Source organism: Cheilinus undulatus, linkage group 8 (genome assembly GCF_018320785.1).
Source record: "Cheilinus undulatus linkage group 8, ASM1832078v1, whole genome shotgun sequence".
Classification (NCBI taxonomy): Eukaryota; Metazoa; Chordata; class Actinopteri; order Labriformes; family Labridae; genus Cheilinus; species Cheilinus undulatus.
In genome coordinates this window covers 31,349,334-31,373,249 of record NC_054872.1, presented here as the reverse complement: position 1 = coordinate 31,373,249, position 23,916 = coordinate 31,349,334, and the positions used below count along the sequence as shown (strand labels likewise).

General features: G+C 38.8%; 1 protein-coding gene across 2 annotated transcripts in view; it reads right to left on the bottom strand.

Annotated features, from left to right (window-relative positions):
- Window positions 1–21: 21 nt before the first annotated feature.
- The window catches only part of ttyh1 (tweety family member 1), a 49,263-nt gene continuing 25,368 nt past the window's right edge, over window positions 22–23,916 (bottom strand). The window contains exons 5-15 of one of the 2 annotated variants that reach the window (XM_041793884.1): window positions 22,880–23,217; window positions 17,312–17,407; window positions 17,129–17,201; window positions 15,624–15,699; window positions 15,476–15,531; window positions 15,112–15,204; window positions 13,042–13,134; window positions 11,779–11,918; window positions 9,424–9,591; window positions 7,829–7,907; window positions 22–1,084 (exon numbers count right to left, since the gene is read on the bottom strand). In XM_041793884.1, coding sequence (XP_041649818.1) covers window positions 1,001–1,084; window positions 7,829–7,907; window positions 9,424–9,591; window positions 11,779–11,918; window positions 13,042–13,134; window positions 15,112–15,204; window positions 15,476–15,531; window positions 15,624–15,699; window positions 17,129–17,201; window positions 17,312–17,407; window positions 22,880–23,217 — 1,296 coding nt within the window. In that variant the 3' untranslated portion in view covers window positions 22–1,000. The remainder of the gene's footprint in view (window positions 1,085–7,828; window positions 7,908–9,423; window positions 9,592–11,778; window positions 11,919–13,041; window positions 13,135–15,111; window positions 15,205–15,475; window positions 15,532–15,623; window positions 15,700–17,128; window positions 17,202–17,311; window positions 17,408–22,879; window positions 23,218–23,916) is intronic. The other variant, XM_041793885.1, reaches the window with a different exon arrangement.

Sequence of the window (23,916 nt, the reverse complement as noted above, 5' to 3'; positions counted from 1 at the left end):
GACCATATGAAGGATATTGAAGTTATTTTTATTTATATTAGACTCTGAGTGTAAAAGGATGCCATTCAAAAGGAGCATTGATAACCATACAAACTCAATTCAAGGGTTAACAAGGTCAGTTGGCAGGGACAGGGGGATTTGATGAAATCTCCAACATACCGTACCGTATATATACACAAAACATCGTGGAGAGATCTCAGAAACCCAATGCTATACATAGTCATTATTGCTAGTTACGGTAGGGCTACTGCAGCACCAGTAGCAAGGATCATATTGCTATGTACCTGCTGTCATTGCATGGGATTTGTAGTTCTCCACTCATGAGACTGGAGTGGCAGTTGTAGTTCTCCATTCAGTCATTAAAACAGGGTCTTAGCAGCCCTCAAGTATTTTTTTAAGACCAAAGGTTCATGATTATTCAGATATTATAGACAGTGAGATATACAGAATACCATAAGGTAATACAAGGAAAATACAGAATTGCCACCTATAAAAAGTAAGAATAAAAAAAAAATGATACCAAGTGAGGAAACTGCATAACCATTCACAGAAAAAATGTGTCATGTTGCTACGTGCCAGTGCTTTTCTACAACAATATTTATATAAAAACTTCAAAATAAATTGGTGGTACTGATACATTAAGAATATAAAACTACAACGTAGTAACGTCAATACCATTCTGACTTGCCTCACCACTGTTCACAGTTTACACAGAGTTTTGACAGACAAGGGGGAAGAATTTAGACCAAGAAGACTCGGTTCATAGCTTTGCAGACCAGCATCTGTAGAGTCGAGAGTCCCTTTAAACCTGCTTCTTTTAAGTGCTTCTCATAATAATAGTTATCATAGTGGTACTGACGTTTCGCACTTTTAATTGACACCTAGCATTCATTTTATTTAGATTAGTTTCTTTTTCATTTCAGTAAAGTGTCCATTCATATGAAAACTAAAGATTTTTTTCTATACATTTCCTAACAAAAAAAAAAAAAAAAAATTATAATCAACGTGAATACAGGTTCCGCGAATGGGCAGGATTGGGGTGTGATTGACTTCCCCCATAACCAGTCAGCATGCTGGGAGAGTACTGTACTTCCAGAAAAGATGATCAGCAGGAGGTAGGAAGATGTGGTCCGAGGATGGGTCCAGAGGAAATGGAAGAGAAAAGAAAGAACAAAACGTGTTATTAGCATGTGAAGATCTGAAAAAATGAGGAGCAGCAGAAATTGTAATTTCAGAGTCTGATCTACTTTATTTATAATGTTTCACATATCAAGTTATGTCCAAATAACTCCTAATTACAGCTTTGTAACTTAGAATATGTACCCCAAACTAAAGTGAGGTCTTGTTCACCATTAGGGTGCAATTTTCACAATTGATTAGCAACTTGTTATCATGCCAATTAACTGCATACTAATAATTATGATGTGTTGAAGAATGACTAGAATGTATTTAAAGTAAAAGTTAAATAATTTTATATTTGCAAATACAAATGTCAAGCAAACATGTTGTATTGACATCCAGCATTATAAGTCAAAAATGTTTTATAGTGTGTGATATATATATATCTTTTATAAAGCACTCTGAATATTTTAAAACAGTATAGCTTATAATTATACACTGGTGTTTAAAATTATGATTACTGTTATCTGGTCTTCTACATTGTAATGAGTGCTTATAGCTTTGAATACATGCATTACAGATGTGTTATGTAATACATTATAAATAAACTTATAATCAGGTGTGGAAAGTTAATAATTACATTTACTCAGATTACTGTAACTCAGTCTTTTTGGGTATTTGTACTTTTTAAAAAACATTTTGCAATCAGTACTTTTACTAGTACGTTAGTAAATTTAAACCTGGGTAACTGTATTTTTGAGTACTCCTGTATTTTTTCCACCTCTGTTGACCACACACAAAACTCCCACTTTCAACTTCCCTCTGAGTGAATTAGTCTTCAGTTTTGGAGTAGTTTGACAGTGCCGGCTGACCAGTGTTAGTTTGATTAAAGCCATGCCAAAATAATGAATCCTTGTGCATGTGTGGGCAGAGTGTTCAGATGTGTTTTATATATGTTTAGTTAAGTTCAGATGTTGCCTGTAGTATACTGATCCCTTGTAGCAGGGGTGTCAAACTCATATTGAGTCTAGGGTCAGATTTGCTCCGATGAGAAGTCCTGAGGGCCGGACTATTTAAGCCAGGATTGTGAAAGTCAATCGCGATTCTGAATTTCTGAAAAATCTAAGAGCCTAACAAGGTCAACTCTTAAACATAAACTGTCAACCTCATTTTCACCATTACTAAAATATAAAAAATATGAATAAAACTGATAATAAATCATTCTGAGATAAACAAAAATAAAAATGATAAGTTTAAAGACTCAAAGTCTGACATAAAGTCAAACTTATTAGTTCAAAAGGTCAAAAATGGAATTTAAAGACAAAATAATGTTTTTAAAGGCAAATAAATGAGATAGAAAGTCAGAATCACAAGTTTAAAATTAAAGAATATGACTTAGAATTTTTGAATTGCGACTCTCGAAGGTCAAAACATGAAAAAAAATCTAAATCATAAGTTTAAGTTGGAATTTTCCCACTTTCCTGACTTTTTATCTAACTTCTTTTACTTGAAATTTTTTCAGTTTTTTATCATTTAACAAGGATATTTTAAATCATCAAGGTTAAGTTCAAACATTTACTGGAGAAAATCTGCAGACTTCATAATGGTGGTCCAGTTATAATAGCAAGATTGTATGATCTTGTGGGCCGGATACAACTGCTCCACCAGCCGGATTTGGCCCCCGGGCCTTGAGTTTGACACCTGTGCCATATAGGGTTCTTTTGCTCAAGTTTCAGAGTGGATTGTTGTTTTTTATGTGAAACACATTTACACCATGAGTGAAGTTGTCCACAGAGTTATAGAGTCTGTCCGTGATTTTAGGTGTTCTGTTTCACACTTTCAAAAGTGTTATTTTAACTATATATAATGTGGACCAATAGACATTTTAAAGTGTGAAATTCAACTCTATATGAGTTAAATTAACACTGTCATTTTTGCTGTTTTACTTTTATAGAGGTGGGACTTTACCTGAGCAACCTGGTTCTAGATCTGTTCTCTTGTTGTTCTTTCCAATGAGGATTGATTAGATTTAAAGACCACAATTTAACCAGAGTAACTTTCCAACTCTAGATATAATGTGTTTTAGAGGAAGGCTTCATAGAAAGTGTTGCCCATTTTATTTTGCCAGGAATTGTAAAATGAGTTATTAAACTACTAAATTTCACAAGAATATGATCTATCAATTGCATTTGTTGTTTGCTATACTGAATCATTAATTGTGGAGAGGAGGCCACTTCAAAATGTAGTAAAATAACTAAATAATAAATGTGAAACTACTAAGAATTAATGAGGAACAAGACCTTACTTTAGATTGAGGTACATATTCTGGGTTACAAGGGTTTATTGAGGAGTTATTTGGACACTACTAAGAATAAAAAGTTGTGTTTTGTTTCATGAGAATAGACCAGACTTATTCAGAGTATGGTCTTGTAGAATAATGCACTAATTAACTTTTAATAATGACTAATAAGCAGTTAGAATGCTTCTAATTGGCATGCTGACAAGCCGCTTATCAATGGTGGGAATTGTGAAGTATACTAAAGTGTTACTGAAGTTTTTATTATATTGACTAATTTGACGAGCTAAATAATCATTAGCTTCTTTTGAAATTTAATCAGAATTTCCTCCTTTTTATGTTGATAGCTACATCACTGCCATCATGATACTCAAAATTTGAAAAATGACATGTATTGTAATACAGATGTGTTGTGGTTATCGATACTGAATAAAAAGAGCTTTCAAATTTACCATACTATATCTTTGTTAGTACATAATTGGTATTTATATTTGTCACTACTGTTTCCCTCTTCAGAAGTCAAGCCTGTAGCCAAAAGGGTTCAGAGGGTTCAAAAGAGCTCCTCTTCAGGATCAAAAGTCTAGGATCTCAGGGTTTTTTTCCTCTTGAACAGAAAAATCACCCCCCCCCAAAAAAATTTATATATATATATATATATATATATCAGCAGATTATAATAGACTTATCCAACAACAAAACATCTAAGTACTACTTTTGTGATTTTTCTTCATGGTTGTGTTAACACGTGTGGTACAGCTGCACTACATTTGCAACTAAAAATAAATCTCAAAAAAAGGGAGAGGGGCTGCTGCTGGATAAAAAGAAAACCCTCCACCTTTCCACTAGGCCAGCTAGGGGCCTGGTAGTGAACATTTGGCAGTCAGTAACAAAGACTATTCACACATGAAATGCTTCTAAAGGTCTTTCACCTTCTTAGTGCCAAAGAAAATCAAAGCTTTGCTGATACCCTCAACAGCAACTTGACTTTAGGTGTGTTATTGCTTTGATGCAACAGCTCTACAACCAAGCGTACTGAACTAAATAAAAAGAACAACCTGTTGCATCAGCTTTATGTGTTAGTCTGTCTATTTGTCCGTATCCATGGTTACCATAGAACAGCTACTGAGGGTGATGAACATTATTTGTATGTTCTATCATGCAGTGAGTTATATAAATGTCTGTTTTGTGATTCAGAGGTACCAGCTGGATGAATCAGGACAAACCCTGCTGGAATGATAACATACTGTGTTTAGAGCACAGGGCTTACGCAGAGTGATATACTTTGTTTTAAAAAAAAAAAAAAGTGATGTTTTTTCAGTTTTGCTATGCTGCAGCCTGATGCTACAAAAATTATATCCATTTTTATTCTCATTCTAGACTCAGTACCCAATAATGACAAAGTAAAAAGAAACTTTAGAAATGTTTGCAAATTTATGAAAAATAAAAAACGGAACCATCACGCTGACATCCAGACATAAGCATTCAGACCCAAATTTGACTCCGGTTCCTCCCAGTTCTCCCAATCTTTGCTAAGATGTTTCTACACCTTGACTGGAGTCCACCTGTGGCAAATCATTTTGATTAGATGATTTGGAAAGGCACACACCTCTCTATAGAAGGCATCATAGCTGACAATGCATAACAGAGCAAAAACCAAACCATGAGGTCAAAGGAACTGCTGCAGAACCCAGAGACCCATGAGCTGGTTGCCTAACCAAATTGAGCAACCAGGGTAGAGGGGCCTTGGTAAGAGCGGTGACCAAGGACCAGATAGTCACTCTGACTGAGCTCCAGAGATCCTGCGTGGAGATGGGATGAAGTTCCAGAAGGACTAACATTACTGTAGCCCTCCACTGATCAGGGCAATTCTGCTCATGACCTGCCTAATACAATCCCAACAGTGAAGCATGGTGTGGCAGCATCATGCTGTGGGGGTGTTTTCACTAGCAGGGACTGGGAGATTGGTCAGGGTAGAGGGAAAACTGAATGGAGCAAAGTACAGAGTTATCCTCAATGAAAACTTGCTCTTCAGTGCTCAGAACCTCAGACTGAGCTGATGGCTGAACATATCAAAAAAACCTGAAAAAGACCTGAAAAGACTTCAGGCTGTAACTGCTGCCAAAGGTGCTTCTAATGTCATTGGATATTTCAGTTTTTATTTTTTAAACATTTGCAAAAATTTTTGAAATTCTGTTTTTACTTTGTCATTATGGGATACTCAGTGTAGATTAATGAGAATAAAAATGTGTTTGACTGGCTGTAGTATCAGGCTGCAACATAACAACATTAAAAAAAAAGGTGAAGGGGATCTGAATACATTCTGAAATTTATTGCATATCAGCACCCTTTTTTAATTTTTTTTGCCCTGTGTCCAAGGTAAGGAATTCAATGCCAGCTGAGTGTTGATTATGCAGTCATGGATGAAAGTATTGGCACCCCCAGAATTTTTCCAGAAAATACACCATTTCTCCCAGAAATTGTTGCAATTACAAATGTTTTTAGTATACACACATTTATCTCCTTTATGTGCATTGGAACAACACCGAAAAAAAAGAAAAAAGCCAAAATTGACATAATTTTACACAAAATTCAAAAAAATGGGCCAGACAAACTTGTTGGTACCCTCAACTTAATATTTGGTTGCACACCCTTGGGAAAAAATAACTGAAACCAATCACTTCCTTTAACCATCAACAAGCTTCTTACACCTCTAAACTGGAATTTTGGACCACTCTTCTTTTGCAAACTGCTCCAGGTCTCTCAGACTTGAAGGGTGCCTTCTTGCAACAGCAATTTTGAGATCTCTTCATAGGCGTTCAATGGGATTTAGTTCCGGACTATTTGCTGGCCACTTCATAACTCTCCAGCGCTTTGTCTCCAACCATTTCTTGGGGCTTTTTGAGGTGTTTTTTGGGTCATTGTCCTGCTTGAACACCCATGACCTCTGATGTAGACCCAGCTTTCTGACACTGGGCCCTACATTGCGGACCAAAATCTTTTGATAGTCTCCAGATTTCATGATGCCTTGCACACAGTGAAGGCATCCAGTGCCAGAGGCAGCAAAACAACCCCTAAATATCTTTGAACCTCCACCATGTTTGACCGAAGGTACTGTGTTCTTTTCTTTGTAGGCCTCATTCTGTTTTCTGTAAACAGTGGAATGACATGCTTTTCCAAAAAGCTCTACCTTAGTCTCATCCGTCCACAAAATGTTTTCCCAGAAGGACTGAGGCTTACTCAGGTACATTTTTGCAAACTCCACTCTGGCTTTTCATGTCTCTTTGTCAGCAGTGGGGTTCTCCTTGGTCTCCTCCATGCATAGACTTCATCTCATTCAGATGGCGACGTATGGTCTGAGCTGACACTTTTGCACCCTGAGTTTGCAGGACAGCCTGAATTTGTGTGGAAGTCGACTGAGGATGTTTATCCACCATTCCAACTATCCTGCGTTGCATTTTTTTTGTCATTTTTTTCTCTTCCGTCAACGTCCAGGGTGATTAGCCACAGTTCCATGAGTTATAAACTTCTTGATTATATTACGCACAGTGGACAAAGGAATTTCAAGATCTCTGGAGATGGTCTTGTAACCTTGAGATTGTTCATATTTTTCCACAATTTTGCTTCTTAAGTCCTCGGACAATTCTCATCTCTTCTTTCTTTTCTCCATGCTTGGTGTGACACACACAGGCACACAACACAAAGGGTGAGTCAACTTTTATACACTCTAACTGGCTTCAGGTGTGATTTCTAGATTGCCAGCACCTGTTACTGCCACAGATGAGTTTAAATGAGCATCACATGCTTAAAATAAAATGATTTACCCACAGTTTAAAACGATGCCAATAATTTTGCCCAGCCCATTGTTGAGTTTTGTGTAAAATATGTCATTTTTGGCTTTTTTCTTCTGTTTTTTTTGTGTTGTTCCAGTGCACATTAAGGAAATAAATGTGTATACCAAAAACATTTCTAATTGCAACAATATCTGGGAGAAATTGAGTATTTTCTGGAAAAATTCCAGGGGTGCCAACACTTTCGTCCATGACTGTAACTCAACTCACTGAAAGTGTCTGCTCAACGAGTCTTTCTGAAAGGGTCAGATAGTGAGAATAAAACATAAAACACTTGTGATTTGACCTCACTGTCAAAGAATTGACAGTTCATTGAAATGAACTGAATTGAAATTCATTCATAATAGTGAAAATATGTCATTGCTCTGTCATGTCTTTGCATGATTTGCGGCGTTGCCCCAAAAAAGAACAAAGAGCCGGTCTCACAGGGTCCAGCAAGGTCGAAGCTTCGCCACCATGTTTGCCCGTTTACTCCAGATTATCAAAAGCGAGCGTGTGCACTGAGAGCAGCGATTCAGTAAAGGCAGAGAGACTTCGATGGTGTCACAAGTACAGAGGAACTCACAGAGGGGGGTGGGGACTGCCTGTCAGTCAAGGGGAGGCTCTCATAGCCAGGGTTGCCATTGGAGGAAACGTTTGGAGTCCTGTATAGAGATAGAAAGAGACAAGGACAGAAGAGAGAGGGAGAGGAGGAGCGGAGGATGAAGAAGAGAGGGAAACAGGGGTGAGACACATTGAGAAAGACACAGGGGATGGAGGAGAGGGGAGGGGCCGCAGGGTGACGGGACCCAAGGACAGGTAACAGGGAAGAAGGAGAGAGAGCGGTTAGAAATATAGTGCGGAAAAACAGCACTCAGTAGAACTAGTTTGACTTAAAACTACAGGCACTGTGAGCAGCATACAGTCCACTCCTGACTGCAGGATTCATACAATAATCTGCTATTATATGCATTTAAAGCTGGGTGTGACTCATCAGCCTCATTTCAGCTGGTCTCCTTATGAATCTGTTTATCTGCATGAAAAACCCCAGAAAGCTTTTAAAGCAATCCCGAGCTGATTGGTTCCAAAAAGAGTGGACTGTATTTTTAGTGCTGGCTGTGTCTCTGAGCCTTGATGGTTCAGTTTAGTCAGCAATCTTTTCTTTTTTTGCCTTAAAATTAGATATGAAAGCAGCTGATATTAGAAGTTAAATAGTCCACGAATATGTTCCTCTAACTAAGCTTGTAAACACCAGTGAAGGTGAGAGGGAGGAGAAAACTTAAAAGATGAGAAATATAAAGTGAGAAAAAGAGGGAGAACTAAAAAAAGGAAGCAGGAGGCTTAAAGAAGCTGGAGATAACTGGAGAGATTGGGACACCACAGTAAGGAGGCGGATGAGAAAGATGCAGTGGGTGTGGGCGGATGGGTGGGTGAGGGTGAGGGAAGGGGTTACCTATAGTCAACCTGAGCCTCACATCGCCGGAGTTTTTACGAGCGCGGCCTCGTCAATGACACCCTCCCCCCAACACAGCAGCACTCTGCTGCTGTTTAGGAGACAGGACGCCATTTGCGACCAGATCTGTGAAATGAACGAGCGGCCTACACACCGTCTGTCCTGAAACACTCGACAGACGGATAGACAGACACACAGACAGACAGACAGACCTCTGGAGTTGTGTCTGTTTCTCTGCCTACACTGGAGTCCATATTGACCTGTCTGTGTGTCTGTCTGCAATGCGTGTGATGACCTGTCTATGGATTTACACTAAGACTACATGTATACAAAAGTGTGAATGCCTAGCTGACTATACTACACTGAACACTAAACCCTTAAAAATACATGTGCAAAGTCTTACATGTGTGTCACTCACATACATATTTGTTTTAGGGAGAAATTTGTGTTTCAAACACAATTCTTTCACCCAAAACGCTATGTGTCTGCAGAAATTTGATCAGTGTTTAATTATAAAATATAACTGTGTTGTCATCCTGCTCCTGTGCATGATCTCTAATCTTGGGGGCATTAGATTAAATGTTGCCCTTAAGATCAAATCTACACACAAACCCCCAAGTCTGAAGACAATTCTTATCTAAGAACATTATCCTCTACTTCCTGAAACATCTGGGCTGTTCTTTCTGTCTGTCTGTCTGTCTGCGTGTCTGTGTGTCTGTGTTACTCACGGGAGGGGCGGCGCGCTAGAAAAGGGGGGTGTCCACCCGGCCCCCGGGTAATTATAGAAGGGGGCCATGGCCCCTCGCTGAGACCCCGAGGCCTGAGGTCTACGTGCCTGATGGGAGGTGAAGGGGTCCTCACTCTCGCTGTCTGAGTCTTCGTACTCCTCCGATTCACTGTGGTCATTAAAGAAAGAGAGAGAGAGGAGCAGGAGTGAGGAGAGAAGTGATGGGAGCCATTAGCTTTTTCTGCACCCTTAATAATATAGATACATTATTCTAATCTAAGTTTAGCTAAATTTTCTCTTCCTCACTGTTCAGGATAATTAGATACTCATAATTTGAAGAAAATTAAAAGGCAGAGTGGTTAAAAATGGTGCCAAGAAAACATGCTGCTCTATTAGCTACAAATTACAAACTACCTCATCAGTGGTTCCCAAACTTTTCCCTGGAGCCTCCCTTACTTGTATCTAAGAAAAGCTGAGTCCCCCAAGATGTCAAAAATCTATGTACATTTTTAGTAGTTTCACAGATAAAAACTTAAAATAAGTCACTGCTGGGATTCCTTTGCTCATGTTTTGATGGATTGTTGTTGTTTTGGTGAGACACATTTGCACCAGAAGTAAGGTTATCCTCTGAGTTAGAGGCAGTGACTCTAGATGCTCCAACAAAACCCTCAGTGTGTATTCTTCATTAGTATTGCTTTGCTTTGAGGTTGACTCCTTGCCTTGTTCTTTACAGAGGAGATCCACCTTGCCACAGAGCTCCAAGAGATACTGCAGCTCTGTCGTACTGTAAAATATTTAAGACTGGCAAAAGAGAAGTTTAACTGTATGTAGTGAGGACCAATTTTAAAACTTTTAAAAAGTTACATTCAAAGGGGTATTTCAGGATTTTTGAAGTTGGGTCGTACGAGGTACTTAGCTATAGTAGTGGCATAAGCCTCTGGTGATTTCTGTGAAAGTTGCTCCTGTGGTTATTACGAACTCAGAGAGATCCGGGGCATAGTGGCTATAAAGGGGAACGTTTTATCTGCATAGTTTTACACAAAATTGGGCCAAGAAATTATGTTGGCTTGCCTGTACCAAATCGAAAACGTACATAGCACTTCAGTTTTCCCAAAAAACAAGCTACCCTCTCTATAGTGTCTTAAAGCAGCCACCCAAAAATGGGTCACAAAGTCGTTTCCAGTGGGTCTCCTTTACCCCACATAACAAAGCTGGTTTTGCCGAGATAATAATGGAAGTCCTCAAGAAATTACTGAATTTCTATGGTGTTTTTGTGAAAACAGTAAAATAAATAGTGTGCATTTAGTATGTATTTCTGTATTTATGTGCTTAATAAATGTGTTTGTTTTGTTCTGTCTCCTTTTTCAATCAAACTTTTTTCCAATTAGGAATATTTTTTCTTTATGAAAATTTAAGAGGCCGGACATTTTTAAAAATTTGGATCACAATTTCTCATAAGGGGGTTTGACTAGTAGAACCACTGTCTTAAAGCATTTCAACAAATGTTCCCACTTTATAGCTCTGTAACACTACACTCTATTATTTGGAATAAACCAAAACCCAAATAAATCCACCCAGGAGACAGAGTAAAACCAACTCTACAGCTGTAATCAATTGATTTTTGTAAATTAAGTTCATTGAATCAAGACAGGACAAATTAATGACATATCCGCAATACACATCAATGTAAGTGTGCCAGAATTAACACAAACTTCATCTGTCTCAAGGCAAGTAATTACCAAAAACATAAAACACATTTTCTGGATGGTTCACAAGAGCATACAGAAAAACTCAAACAAGATGGAAACATCTCAAGGTTGTAGTCTTGCTGTGTTATATTATTAGGTGTGCAACTGACCTCCCAAAAACCGATCACACTTAAATTACATCCAGTTATTTCTGGCATGCTCCAGTATTCTACCTTGAGTGATTCTGATTTATTGATTCTCATTAGCTTTCTCTTTTGGTTGGTTTTGGCCCCTACTGATAGGACAACTGTCAAAAGAGACAGTTATAGGGGTGAACATACATCAAAAGTTGAGGTCGGAGGTCTCTATTGTTGTAATGTGTTGATTTTATGACAGATCTCCAGTATGCGCAACAATTTTACCTTTTTAGGCACTGATAAAGATATCTTAAACCCTGAAACTGGTGCCTTTGTACACCATCTCTTTTAAATGTAGCAGCAGAGGAGTTTAGACCCCTCCTTGACAGTGAATCTAGTGCTCTTATGACTCACACTCCCTCTTTTTCTAACAACTCTGGCAGCGTATATGCTACTTGTCCTACTTGTCCTACATTTTATGAGAATTAATACAAACATATTCACTATACACATAATCCTGCATTCTCCCACCTGGGGAAGCTCCTCCAGGCACCAGGTAGGGAGCAGAGGATGGCAGTGAAGGCCAGAGCAGAGAGGAATGAGTAGAGAGAGAGGTAGAGCAGTCCCTCCATCCCATCATAGCACAGACCTTTCAAAGAGTCGATGTAGTCCTACAGAAAACAGTGAAAAGGTCTGTTATTTGGTTGAAGTCTTGTGCATGCATTTAATCATGTAGGGCACTAAGGATTCATCATTGGCCTGATGTACCACAACGAAGAGGGGGAGGGTGTTGCAGAATCAAAGTTAAGCTCAACAGCAGTTCCTTTGTCTGGTAATACCTCCAGTGACCACCAGCAGTTTTCAGAACTTTGGGACATCCACAGCACATTTAGGGGCTCTTGCCAACCCTACTAAGCACCCAGACTGTTCTCTAGGCCATGCTTACTCACCAGCCTTTACTTTGCCTTAAAGGTGGGGACTTTATTTTTCAACAGATTATTTCCCCATATCCCTGGCAATATGCAAGGACATCTGAATCATGATCTGGATTGTGTCAGTCCTTCTTCTTACTCATGGTACCCTAAGGTGGGCTAATTTGCTGTTAGAAGTCTTGATTTGGCCTGAATTTTTGGCCAGAACATGCTCAAAAGTTCTGCACAGTACTTTACATGTTTCTTTGTGTTTTGTCATCAATTAAGGGTTGCTAAGGCAGGAATTAGCATTGAAGGACTTCAGATGATCAAAGTAAAGTCTGTGATAAACACAAGCTTTAATGTTTTTTTCTTTAAATCTGATACATTCAGGAAGTGCCCATTTGGGAATTTTGAAGCTTTTTCATGTTGTACAAAAGGCAAATGCTAATAAGTGGCTAACTTAGGCTACAGAGTCTGTCAGGGACATTAAACAGCCTCCCATGGTAAACTGCTACTAGAAAAATGATGTTAGACTAACATTTCACAGCCATGACCATTAACTTCATCGGGTCACAAGAAGAAAGTTAGAGGCTTAGTAGAGATGACATTAACATCAGTCAACTGTGGAGACATTCCTTTATAACCTAACATTAGCTCCTCACTTTTGCAGATTAAGCTTCAAAAATAATGAAAGAAGAGTTCACTTGTGAAGATTATCTTGGTGAACAAAGGGTGCAAGTTTCATAAACTTCAGAGATAATCCAATAACCCATTGGCTTTTCATTGATGGAACCTGCACAACTCCTGGATTAAAATATAAAAATCCATCATCCCTGCAGGCCTCTATACAAGCTTATTTATGCACTGTGTATCCTGTTACCTTATTAAGACCTCTGCAGTTCAGTAGCGCCACCAGCTGATGAAAGTTTCCCTCTGTGGAGTTAAGTATCTGCTGAACCTCCCTGAGTGATTTCTACAATGACAGAAAAAAAAAAACCAGGCACAGTAAGTTATAAAATAAAGACAAGTGTGGAGACAGGACAAAGGTAAGAGTAAACTATAAAGGACCCTCTCAGAAATGTCTTCATTCCAAATATAGGCAAGGGAAGACATTTTTTAGATTGCATTCACTCATTTTTTCCACTTTATAAGGTGTTGTGCTACTTTATTAATTTGTGTTAGCTGTTTTTCCAAAAATAAATTATTTTGCAATGTATTTTAAACAAAACCTAGATTTTGTTTGTTCATAGTTGTGCATTATGAAAGCAGAGAGTGATAGCAGCATTCATTTGAGGGGTGGGCCACCACTCTAAAAGAAAGACAAAAATACTTTATCTTTGTGATTTACGTAACGTACAGTATATGCCCTTGTTTTATTTCAGTAGAGTGTGGGCGTCTTTTATGCCTTTTGCTATCCTGAGCAATATCTCAGCTCTGCTTGCGTGTTCCTGCCATCATTTTGAAGATATTTCTTAGAAACATACGAGTTACTGAGACAGCTTTAGTTCAGGTTTATGAAAAACATGTGAGGCACAAATTTGCGACATATTTCCGGTGGCACTGCCCTGCTTGCAACCCAGAATCATGTGCTGCTGCTACTTTCTGCTGAGTGTGCACAGGCTGTACAGTAACGCCATGATGTTCTCTCTCTCTCATATTTTCATTTTGATTGTTAACTTCTTCTCATTGTAATGAGTATTATTACTATATCTATGCAAATCTTGTGCATTATAGGTATGTGCAATATATAGTCGTGGTTCTTAATTGGTATGCGTTACTTCATGTGCATGTGGATTATTGTCCAACACAAGTTCACCCAAGGAGAAAACCTATTATATCGTGTTGTATTATAGCTCATTACATACACTGTGTCATATTTTATGTGCTTATGTATCATATGGTAACATAGAGTGTCTCATTTCTTATCATGTCATGTTTTGCATCATATCCTTTTGTATTGTATCTCATTTTGGGTTGAATGGGATGGGATGGCATGGTATGGTATGGTATGGTATGGTATGGCATGGCATGGTATGGTATGGTATGGTATGGTATGGTATGGCATGGCATGTTTTATTGAATCTCATGGCATGGTATTGTGTCACATCTCGTTTCATATCACATTGTATCATATTGAATGGTATGGCATCTTGTATTCTATTGTAACTGATCATATCCTATTGTATGGTTTTACCTATCATACTGCATCTTATCAAATCCTACGGTATCATATAGTTTTTTGTTACATATCATATCCTGTCAAGTTTCGAAGTGTACCTTGTGTGGTTTGTATCGTTGCGGGTTGTATCATATCTAGTTTTGTATCATATTATACCCTATCATTTATTATCATATCATTTCCTATGCTATCCTGTTGTGTCCCATCATATCATATCCTAACCCATTCTATCCAATCCTAATGTATCCTATCCTATGTATTGATCATGATCATATTGTATCCTATCCTATCCTATCCTATCCTAATGCATTGTATCCTATACGTTTGTATCATATTGTATGGTACTGTATTGTATCCAATCCTGTCCTATTCTATTGTATTGTATCTTATCCCATCCTAATGTATCCTATTGTATTCTAATGTATCATATTCTTTCCTATCCTATTACATCCTTTCCTAATTTATCCTATTTTATCGGAACATATTCTATCCTATCCTATCGTATCCTATCCTAACATACTGTATTGCATCGTGTCCTAGTGCAGCTTTTCTGAACCTTTTCTCTGTTGAGGTGCCCTTTAAAAATGTTAAATTATTTAAGTGGGGACAGCCAAAGATCTGCATATTCAAAGTAATTCTTGGTTGCGTATAAAGCATTTTGAAGGCACTCCTTATGATGCAAGAAGGCATCCCATGGTTGTTTAGTTTTTAACACATATTTTTTGTAGGTTTTTATGTTTTGTTGGTAGCAGTGGTTTTGTGTAAACATACCTCAGCTTTGGGAAACTGTGTGAGAGCGTTTCTGTCCAGACTGGAGAGATGTGTGTGGATATTGGATAGCGCCCTCTGTGACTGGGTCAGCAGCTGAAGCCAGCAAGTCAGAGAAGTTAAGAGTGAAAACATTTTGTATTATGGCTGAAATACACCATTAATATGCTGTGCATGTAGGGCAAATCATGTAAGGAAAGGACATGCAGTAACAGCTGTGCAATCCCATCCTCACAGAATTTGTCCTTAACCGGCCTTGAGCCAGCCTGAGCTGCAGCCTGTTCATTTACTTTAAATCAACGAGGGTGTCAGCTTAATGCATGCAATGTGCCATGCTATATATACCAGACATGTGAGGTCACATTACCTGCTGGAACGGACTGTTCATGCGCCTGCTGCAGGTCAGGTAATAATCCAACACATCTGAATGGGCAAGTAAACACCAGAGGACAAAAGAAAATCAAGTTTACTGCAGAATCAGAAAGACAAATGCGCTGTTAGATTAAATATCCTACCTGAGCTGGTCCCGGAGTTGAACTGGGTGGAGTTGAGGACAAACATGTTTGGATCTGAGCAGAAGTCGCTGAGAGCCTGACAGTGTGAGGAATGACAGGGATATAGAGAGAGGATGACAGGGCAGTAAAACAGCAGAAGAGAGGGACAGATGAGGCAAAAGATGGAGGGCAGAAGAGAAAATGATCACAAGGGAACAAGTTAGTGGACATACTGACCGACTGACATACTTACCTCTTCTAATATGTGACAGCAGCTCACAAAACAGTGGTGAATATTGATTCGATGTGTCACATGCTGTCCTCATAAACCTGACATCTAGTTTTTTTTTCCATTAGCTCATCAATCATAGCCTCGCCTCTGTTAACCCCTTTTTCCACATCATCTCCATACATTCCTGCACAGTCTGGCCTACTTTCAGACACAGTTCACCCACAAGCACACTCAGCTTGAGATCACCCCACCAGAAGAGGGAGTGAGAGACACACTCAGAGCGCCAGGCGGCTGACGGGAAAAAAGCAGAATGAAGTGGGCAGACCCACAGCTGGGCCTTTGTTTCCCTGTCAGCGCTCAGGGACAGAGCAGCTCTGTTCAGACCCACAGAACTTGGGACATCTCCTGCCAGCTCCACATGACACTGGGACTTTTAAAGTGCGCAGCAGTGCAGAAAAACAGCCCCCCAAAACAGTGTCCCCCTTCAGAGAATGGGACCAAACTTCAGAGGGTGAACAGAAAAAGGACACTCCTCTGTTTGAGGCTTGAAAACATTCTTGTTTTCTTGTCCTGCCTTTAAAAGTGGCCATAGTCATGTGTGTAAATCACAGCACTTTTGTTTTGTTGTCATGTTCAGGCGATAAAAGCACAGCTGGAATTCTGTTCAACTCTCATGTTTGTGAATTTCACTTTCACAGGATTAAACTCACACTTGCACCTCCTTACATCCTCCCTGTGAAGCCCCAGGGAACGAGGTACAGCTCCATCTTCAAGCCTTACACTGCTCTCTCTCTCTCTCTCTAAATGATCTGAAGATGCACTCTCCTCCTCCTCCCTTCCCTCTCTTCCCCTCTTCCTCTCCTGAAAGCACTTCTCATCTCCCATCTTCACTTTTCCAAGCCACAAAACGCCCACACACTCACAAACACACTTGCATGGAAAAACACACACTTCTCTGCACAAACACACTTTGTTCACAAATGTGCACACGCGCATTGAATCTTTAATCTCTGCCCCATTTTCCTGCCTTTTTGGTCCTCTGCCACGGCTGCAGCGTTCCCTAGGAGGCAGGTCTTTTCACAGTTTAGCACAATGGGTGCAGAAATGACACACTCACGTATACACAAGCACATACACACAGAGCTTTGGCCTGCCATCATCATGGGTCGGCCTCCTATAGCTCTCTTTCCTCAGCTGTAGCGGGCAAATCCTCCCAATAACGACCTCATTCACTTCCTATTCCTCCAGCTCTCCCTCCTCCCCTCTGCAGAGCTCTTGTCCTGGGTCTACTCACCACTACAGTCGCTGTCTCCAAACCCAGGGAGCCCCAGCTCAGGAAGAGAGCCAGCCAGGCCAGCACGGTCATCCTGAGAGGGAGAGCAACACAAACTCTTCAGCCAAGAGGACACTTTGACCATCAATCCTCTGTTGTACATCAAAAAAGTGTGTGTGTTTAAGTGCAGGAATGTGTACTCACAGGATGAGCAGCCAGCGAGCTTGCTTGGCCAGTCCCAGCAGAATGAAGAGACACACTATGAGATCGAGGAGCAGCAGCAACACATACGATAACCACCTATAGCAAAGAGAAAGAGAAACAGCTGTACATGCTAAGTGTTGCCTTTAATCCAAAAACTACTTTGACTAGAAAATCTCAAATCAGGGTCTGTTCAGAGGGTTTTTTTTCCACAGCCCTCCACCATTTTCTTAAGTCTTTTTTTGTTATTTCTTACAATCTGTGACATTAAAATCCGTTCAATACACAAATACACAAAACATGACACTACATCTTGTCAAAGCAGTACAACTCAACCCTGCTCAACAAAGAGTCAAAGTGATGAAAAGTACCTTTACAATCAAAACCTGGGGGTGTGAATCCAACAAATACAATGACTAAAGTACACAGTATATATATTAATCAGAGCATGCAGAGAGCATGGTTTCACCTTTCATTTTCATCATGTTTCTTGATCTACTGTCAAATCAGTTAATAGTTTGCATTCAAAAGTTAGATTAAGCTATCACTCTCTATACCCATTTTTTACTCTGTCAGAAATGTGTAAACTCCATCATATGATGGTTCTGTTCATTTCACAAAAAATGCATTAACCTCTCTTCATTTAATTCTGCCTGTTCATTATAATGCAAGCTAATCTATATGCAATAATAAGTTATTTATTTCAAAAGACTCATTAAGAAAATCATGATATTTAAAGGTAAATCAGGTGTAATTAGATCAATATCATTACTAAATACCAGTGTCTAAATAAAAGAAATAGCCCCAGTTAATCTCAGAATTTCTGTACTTAATCCCAATCAATCGCCACCTTCTTAATAAATTATACAATTCCACTATTCTGCATTTGGAACTATTTTTGTGTTTGTTTTAGATTTTTTACTGTCTTAAACCAAGGGTCACTGACTTTCTGTTGGATACAGACCTGGTTTTAATCAGTAGATTGAAGACTAAAACATGAACTTGCAAATGAATTGAAAAGGGAATAACCGTAAAAGGTAGATGTTTGAAATCACAATGTGCAGATGACTTTTGATTTGTCCACTTAGCTGTCCGTGTGTTTTTTAAAGTGAAAGAGACATTAAAGTCCCTGTAAAGTCAAATCCCAATTTTGTGTTTTCACACACTGGACATGTTGGAATAAGGTTGCCATGAACATGTGAAAACACTGAGATCTACATGTGACTAAATTTTTGATTTTGACTGTTAGAAAGTTGTTCGCCTTTTTCCGGGCTTGGTTTTTATTTGAGCAGGGCAAATATATGAGCCCATGACATCATCAGTCTTGATGGGGGAATTGCTAAACTACAAAATGGCAAATTCACTATATAGTGCAGTATATAGTGAATAGGGAGTGATTTTGGACACAGCCAATGTCCCTTCTACCTTCACCTACCAATCAAAATCAAGAAAGGGTGGGACTTCTAACAATGGCCAATGGCTGAAGATAAACCAATCTGACTTGTCTTCTTTTCCTCTGTTACAACTGCTGCTTATGTCAGGACAGGATTCCTTTACATTTTTTTGTTTGTTTGTTTTTTGTTCTAGCATTTTATAAGTTGTATTTTGTGTGCTACTGATTTTGTATCCCCACCACCACCACCACCATCTCTGTTCCTCTGGAAAGGACATCACGCATTGTTAAACAAATCTTGAGCCCTTTTCATACTTGCACAAAACCCAGACTCTTCACTCCATTGTCTTTGCTTGTGCCCCAGTATTTTTGCTTCCTCCACCATTCTATTGCCTAAAAAATGTCCTGCTGTGAGTGACAAATATGAACAAGCAACCCAGGAAATTTTCTGTGTAGGTTTCCATGTGTTAAAGGGGCTTTAGAGTCAAACACAAGAACACCTGGATGTGATATAATGCAATTTGAAGAAGATATTAGTTGTTAAAATTTGCAGAATCTGAGAGTTCACATGGTTAATGTTGTCTTCTAATGTCTTTTAAACTGTGGTTGCCAAATTATTTGGCTTGCATCCCCTTAAAAAAGTCATGGAACATTTAGCCCTATCTTTAGAAGCTCTCACACCACTTTAGGTAACTTTTTGAACTCTTTTTTGCAGGGGTAATTCTAAAAATGATTCCCTTATTCTTCATAAAAAGTCATTAGTTTTGATTTGCCATCTTAGACACTGTGTTTTTGTTGATGTGTGAAATAAACTGGGTTCAGTCCATTCAGTTGTTTTTTTTTTCACCTGATCTGGGATTAAAACTTTCGCCTTTTACTCCACTCCCAGAATAAACTAGCTAAGAAGATTATCAGGAAATTTGTTGGTATTTAACAGATAAAATGAGTCAATGACTTGGTGTGTGCTTGTGGCTAACTTGAATAGTTTTGCTGCTTATAAGAGGATGCAGACTTCTTCTTTGGGAATGCGGTAAAGTTCTGGCAGTTATGAGGCAGCTGAACTCTCTTTAACCTCTCACTGTCAAAAAACAACTGATGAATGACATCCTGTCTGCTGTGTGTGTCATTTTGTTCACGGAAAGCTGTACTTTCCTATTGTTGTAACCGCAGACATTATTAATCGACACTAGTGTTATAGTTATGGACTTTTACTAAATACTCCAAGAGTGTGCATTATGTTTGATGGGATATAGTGGCATACCATCACCACAATATGTGTGGGAGTGCAGACATCCAGATAAACATGCAACATTAATGAAGGGTGGTCAGAAAGTTTTTCTCATCCTCTTGTTAAAACCAAGAGCAGGAGTCTGGCAGTGTTGATAAACAGTCTGTGCATGCTGAAGTTTGTGAAATCCAGAGGGTTTATGTGCATTCTTCTACAAATGCTCCCATCTGCTTTTATGCTGCACTCAGTTTTAGGAGGATTTTTGCTGGATTATATAAAAGTTTGCAGTGTCCAAGTGTGAAAGTGTGGTTGATAGATGTAAAACAGTTACACTTTGATGAGACATGATGTGGGACTACCATATGCAATTCAATTATGTGGAGTTTAATTTTCCAATCATGCATTTAATCACCTTATATGAGTTGACTTAAAGGATTAGTGTTAGTTTTGTATACATAAGGAGCCAGACTTTAGCTCGTTTTATGAGCTGAAACTATATGAAAAGACTCTAATTTATTGAACACCTCTAAAGTTTGATTACCACAATGCCAGACACAAACAAAAGCATTTATGAGAAAAGACGAATAAACAGTTCAAGGTCTTGAACTAGTTTATAGTTCTTACAGGAAAGTACACCGTCAAAGCAAATATTTACTGTTGCTAGTTTGACCATAAACATGTTTGTCGAGTTGAAGTTTCACCAAATCATTTACGTAAATAAACAACCAACTCTCATGAATCTAAGCTTGATTTATACCCATGGTTTTCTCCCTTCTCACACGAAAAAGCTCCCCCAGGACCCACATGGAAAAAACAAACTTTGTTTGAGTTGTTTTCATTGATTAAATTACAAAAAAGAAGGTCTACAAAAATGCGTTCATACCTAAAGATTTTTGTATAAAATATCCATAAGGTGTCTAATCATAATCTTTAAAAAGATGTGTGAATCTATCTTTGACAACCTCAGAGCAGACAAAGACTTAGGGGGCTAAAAATTTAGATCAGGGTCTAAATAAAGACCCTGGAAAGGGTCCCTAATGCTAATAGTTACTTGTGTCTCCTTTTTGTTGGATCTATAGGTTGGGTGGGGTTAAGGTTTTCTATACCGCTTATTCCGTTAGGGGTCGCAGGGGGGGCTGGAGCCTATCCCAGCTGTCATTGGGCGAGGGGTGGGGTACACCCTGGATTAGTCGCCAGTCAATCACAGAGCTGACATATATAGACAGACAACCAGGCACGCTCACAGTCACACTTACGGGCAATTTAGTCACCAGTTAACCTAATGAGCATGTCTTTTGGTGGTGGGAGGAAGCTGGAGTACCCAGAGAGAACCCATGCATGCAAAGGGAGAACATGGAAACTCCACACAGAAAGGCCCTGACTGGAAGCGAACCAGGGACCTTCTTGCTGTGAAGCAACAGCGCTAATCCCTGCTCCACAGTGCAGCCGCTACACTGTAAAAAGCAACATCCATTTTACTCATAAACATTGAGTTGAAATTACTCATTTCTTCTTAACCTGTTCTAAATACTTATTATAAACAAGTCAATTGTACGTCTTTGCCATAACAGCAAAAGGGCTTGATTTACTTAAGTTTACTTACTTTAAAAAAATTAAGTAAAAAGGGGTATAATTAAGTTGTGTTAACTTAAAAATCCAAAACAGCGATTTTAACTCTATTTTTATGAGCTGATTGAACTTATTTCAGTTTTAAGTGAACAGTACTCAAACAATCTAAGTATTTTTTGTTATAACTCATATTATTTGAGTTGTGGCAAATCTGCAGTTTTCCCAGAATGCCTTTGGGAACTAAACCTTTATGCACTCTGTTTAATGTAGCTGTCTTTGCCAGGACACTTTTGAAAAAGAGATTTTTAATCTCAGTGAGGTCTTCTCCTGGTTAAAAAAAAAAGGTGAAATAAGATAAATAAATAAATAAAATGCACCACAAGTGAAGTTGCTGTCTCAATTAAAGATGTCCCGCCCATAGGGGGCACTAATAATGTTATCAGCATCAGTGAAAGTTGTATGGCACTCTGCCATTGATGAAGTGGGTCACCAACAGCCATTGTTGCAAATGGTGGTACAAGATAGTCCACCTTAGGTGAAATGATGACTTACAAAACTTTTGTTGTAGCTGATGTTCTAAGGTAATCAGTTATCTAAGATATTTTGAGTGCTATTAACTTATCAGTGTTTACAATGCACTAAAAATGTTAAGTATTACACACTCAAAGTAGATGATTTAGGCTAAGTCCTGCAAACTTAAATTAACATTTGAATCTCAGTTGTGAAAACTTAAAATAATAGATTTTAAACTAGTAGTGAATACTTAAATAGTTCAAGTAGAACAAGTACTGCACACTACTAACAAACAACTTTTTTAACTCACAAAAGTCAAGTGTAGTTTACTTGTTATTTTTGAGGCAACGACTTTCCGTAATTTTTTTTAAGTAAGCTCAACTATTTTTTTCTTACAGTGTATAGCCAACTTTTTATATAAAGATGCATCTTATACACTGGGTTTTATGGTACTGAAAGGCTGTTGTTTGCGAGCTCATCCATGCACCTACTCCAGCCCAAGGGTGGCAAAAAAATAAAATAACTCATAAAGATACAATATAACTTGTAAACCAGTGTTTAAACTCATCACAGGAGGAATCTGCATTGCAATGCAGAGTTCTGTATAATTTAGAGCTCAAGTAGGTATTTCTGGCACAACTTCAACAACTTCCAAAGTGCATGGAGGATGAATAAAGTCTTGAGGGAAAGGAAAAACTCCAGCCACACTTGCAGTTTAGAGAACAACTTTATTAGACCAATGCATTTGTCTAAACTACAAGTGCTGGAGCTTTCTATTTCCTTATTCCTTACATCTATTTTTGCCTGATATTGAGCAAAATATCATCACTTTGGCCTTCATACCTCACTCTCTGGCTTTCAGCCTTACCTGTAGTCCTCATTGACCATCAGTGTGTTAGCAGCCCAGCCAGGTGAGAAGGGGTTGGGCATCAAGCTGCTGGTTGGCACCACTGTGGGAGCCACAGAAGGGGGGACAGGGGTCAGAGGGATGATAGATGCCCCGCTCACACTGCTGTCATTCCCCAGGTCTACGTCCAAACTGGAGCGGGCCAGAGAGATGGAGGAGAGGAGGTTGATCACATTCTCAGATAACCTCCGGCAGTTCCGCGTCGACACCAGGAATGGTTTACTGCCGGTAAAGAGCTCCTCCATGGAAGTCAGAGGGCCAGAGATGGACAGCTGCAGCCCAGCAATCGTGTCTGAAATCTGGAGAGGGAGGAAGAAAGAGAAGGGAGTTAAGTGGGATGGAAACCACAGAGTGGAGAGAATGATGCTGTTAAAATCATTGTGGTTGTGTTACTGAGATGGAGTACTGAGGATGGTGGGCATCTTGGTGCCACAGTTTGCTAATGCATATCCTTCATAATCAATAAAACCAGTTTAAGCTTGTTTTATAGCTCTGACTTCATTTTTTGTCAGACTACAGAGTTAATTATATAATATTCTCTTACATGAAGAAAGTCTTATCTAGGAGTTATTTAAAGGTCTTTTCAGGTTGTTTAGAAAAGATTAAAGATGTCTGCAGCACAGGGAAACAAGAGAGCACAGGGTTTTCAGGACCTGTTTTAGAAAAGACCGTGTAATCATGATGAATTATTTGTTATCTGTCTATTTCTGAACAGGGTGGTTTGAGGCCAATTACTTGCAACTACTCCTCTCTTTTATGAAGTTTCGATTGAATCATCCACTATCTTAACTATTTAATACATAACCGTGTGCACAAATGCATTCAGTGTATAATTACTAGCACTGATTCATTCAAATCTAATGAAATACCTTTCTTCTTTTAATGAAACAAAAACAGGAGACTCATATCTGCAACATTTGCTCCATGTAGTTATAGAATGAGTGATTTGAGGTTTTTGTTTCACTTAAGTGTAGTTTTAAAAGCAGTGCATGTATTTT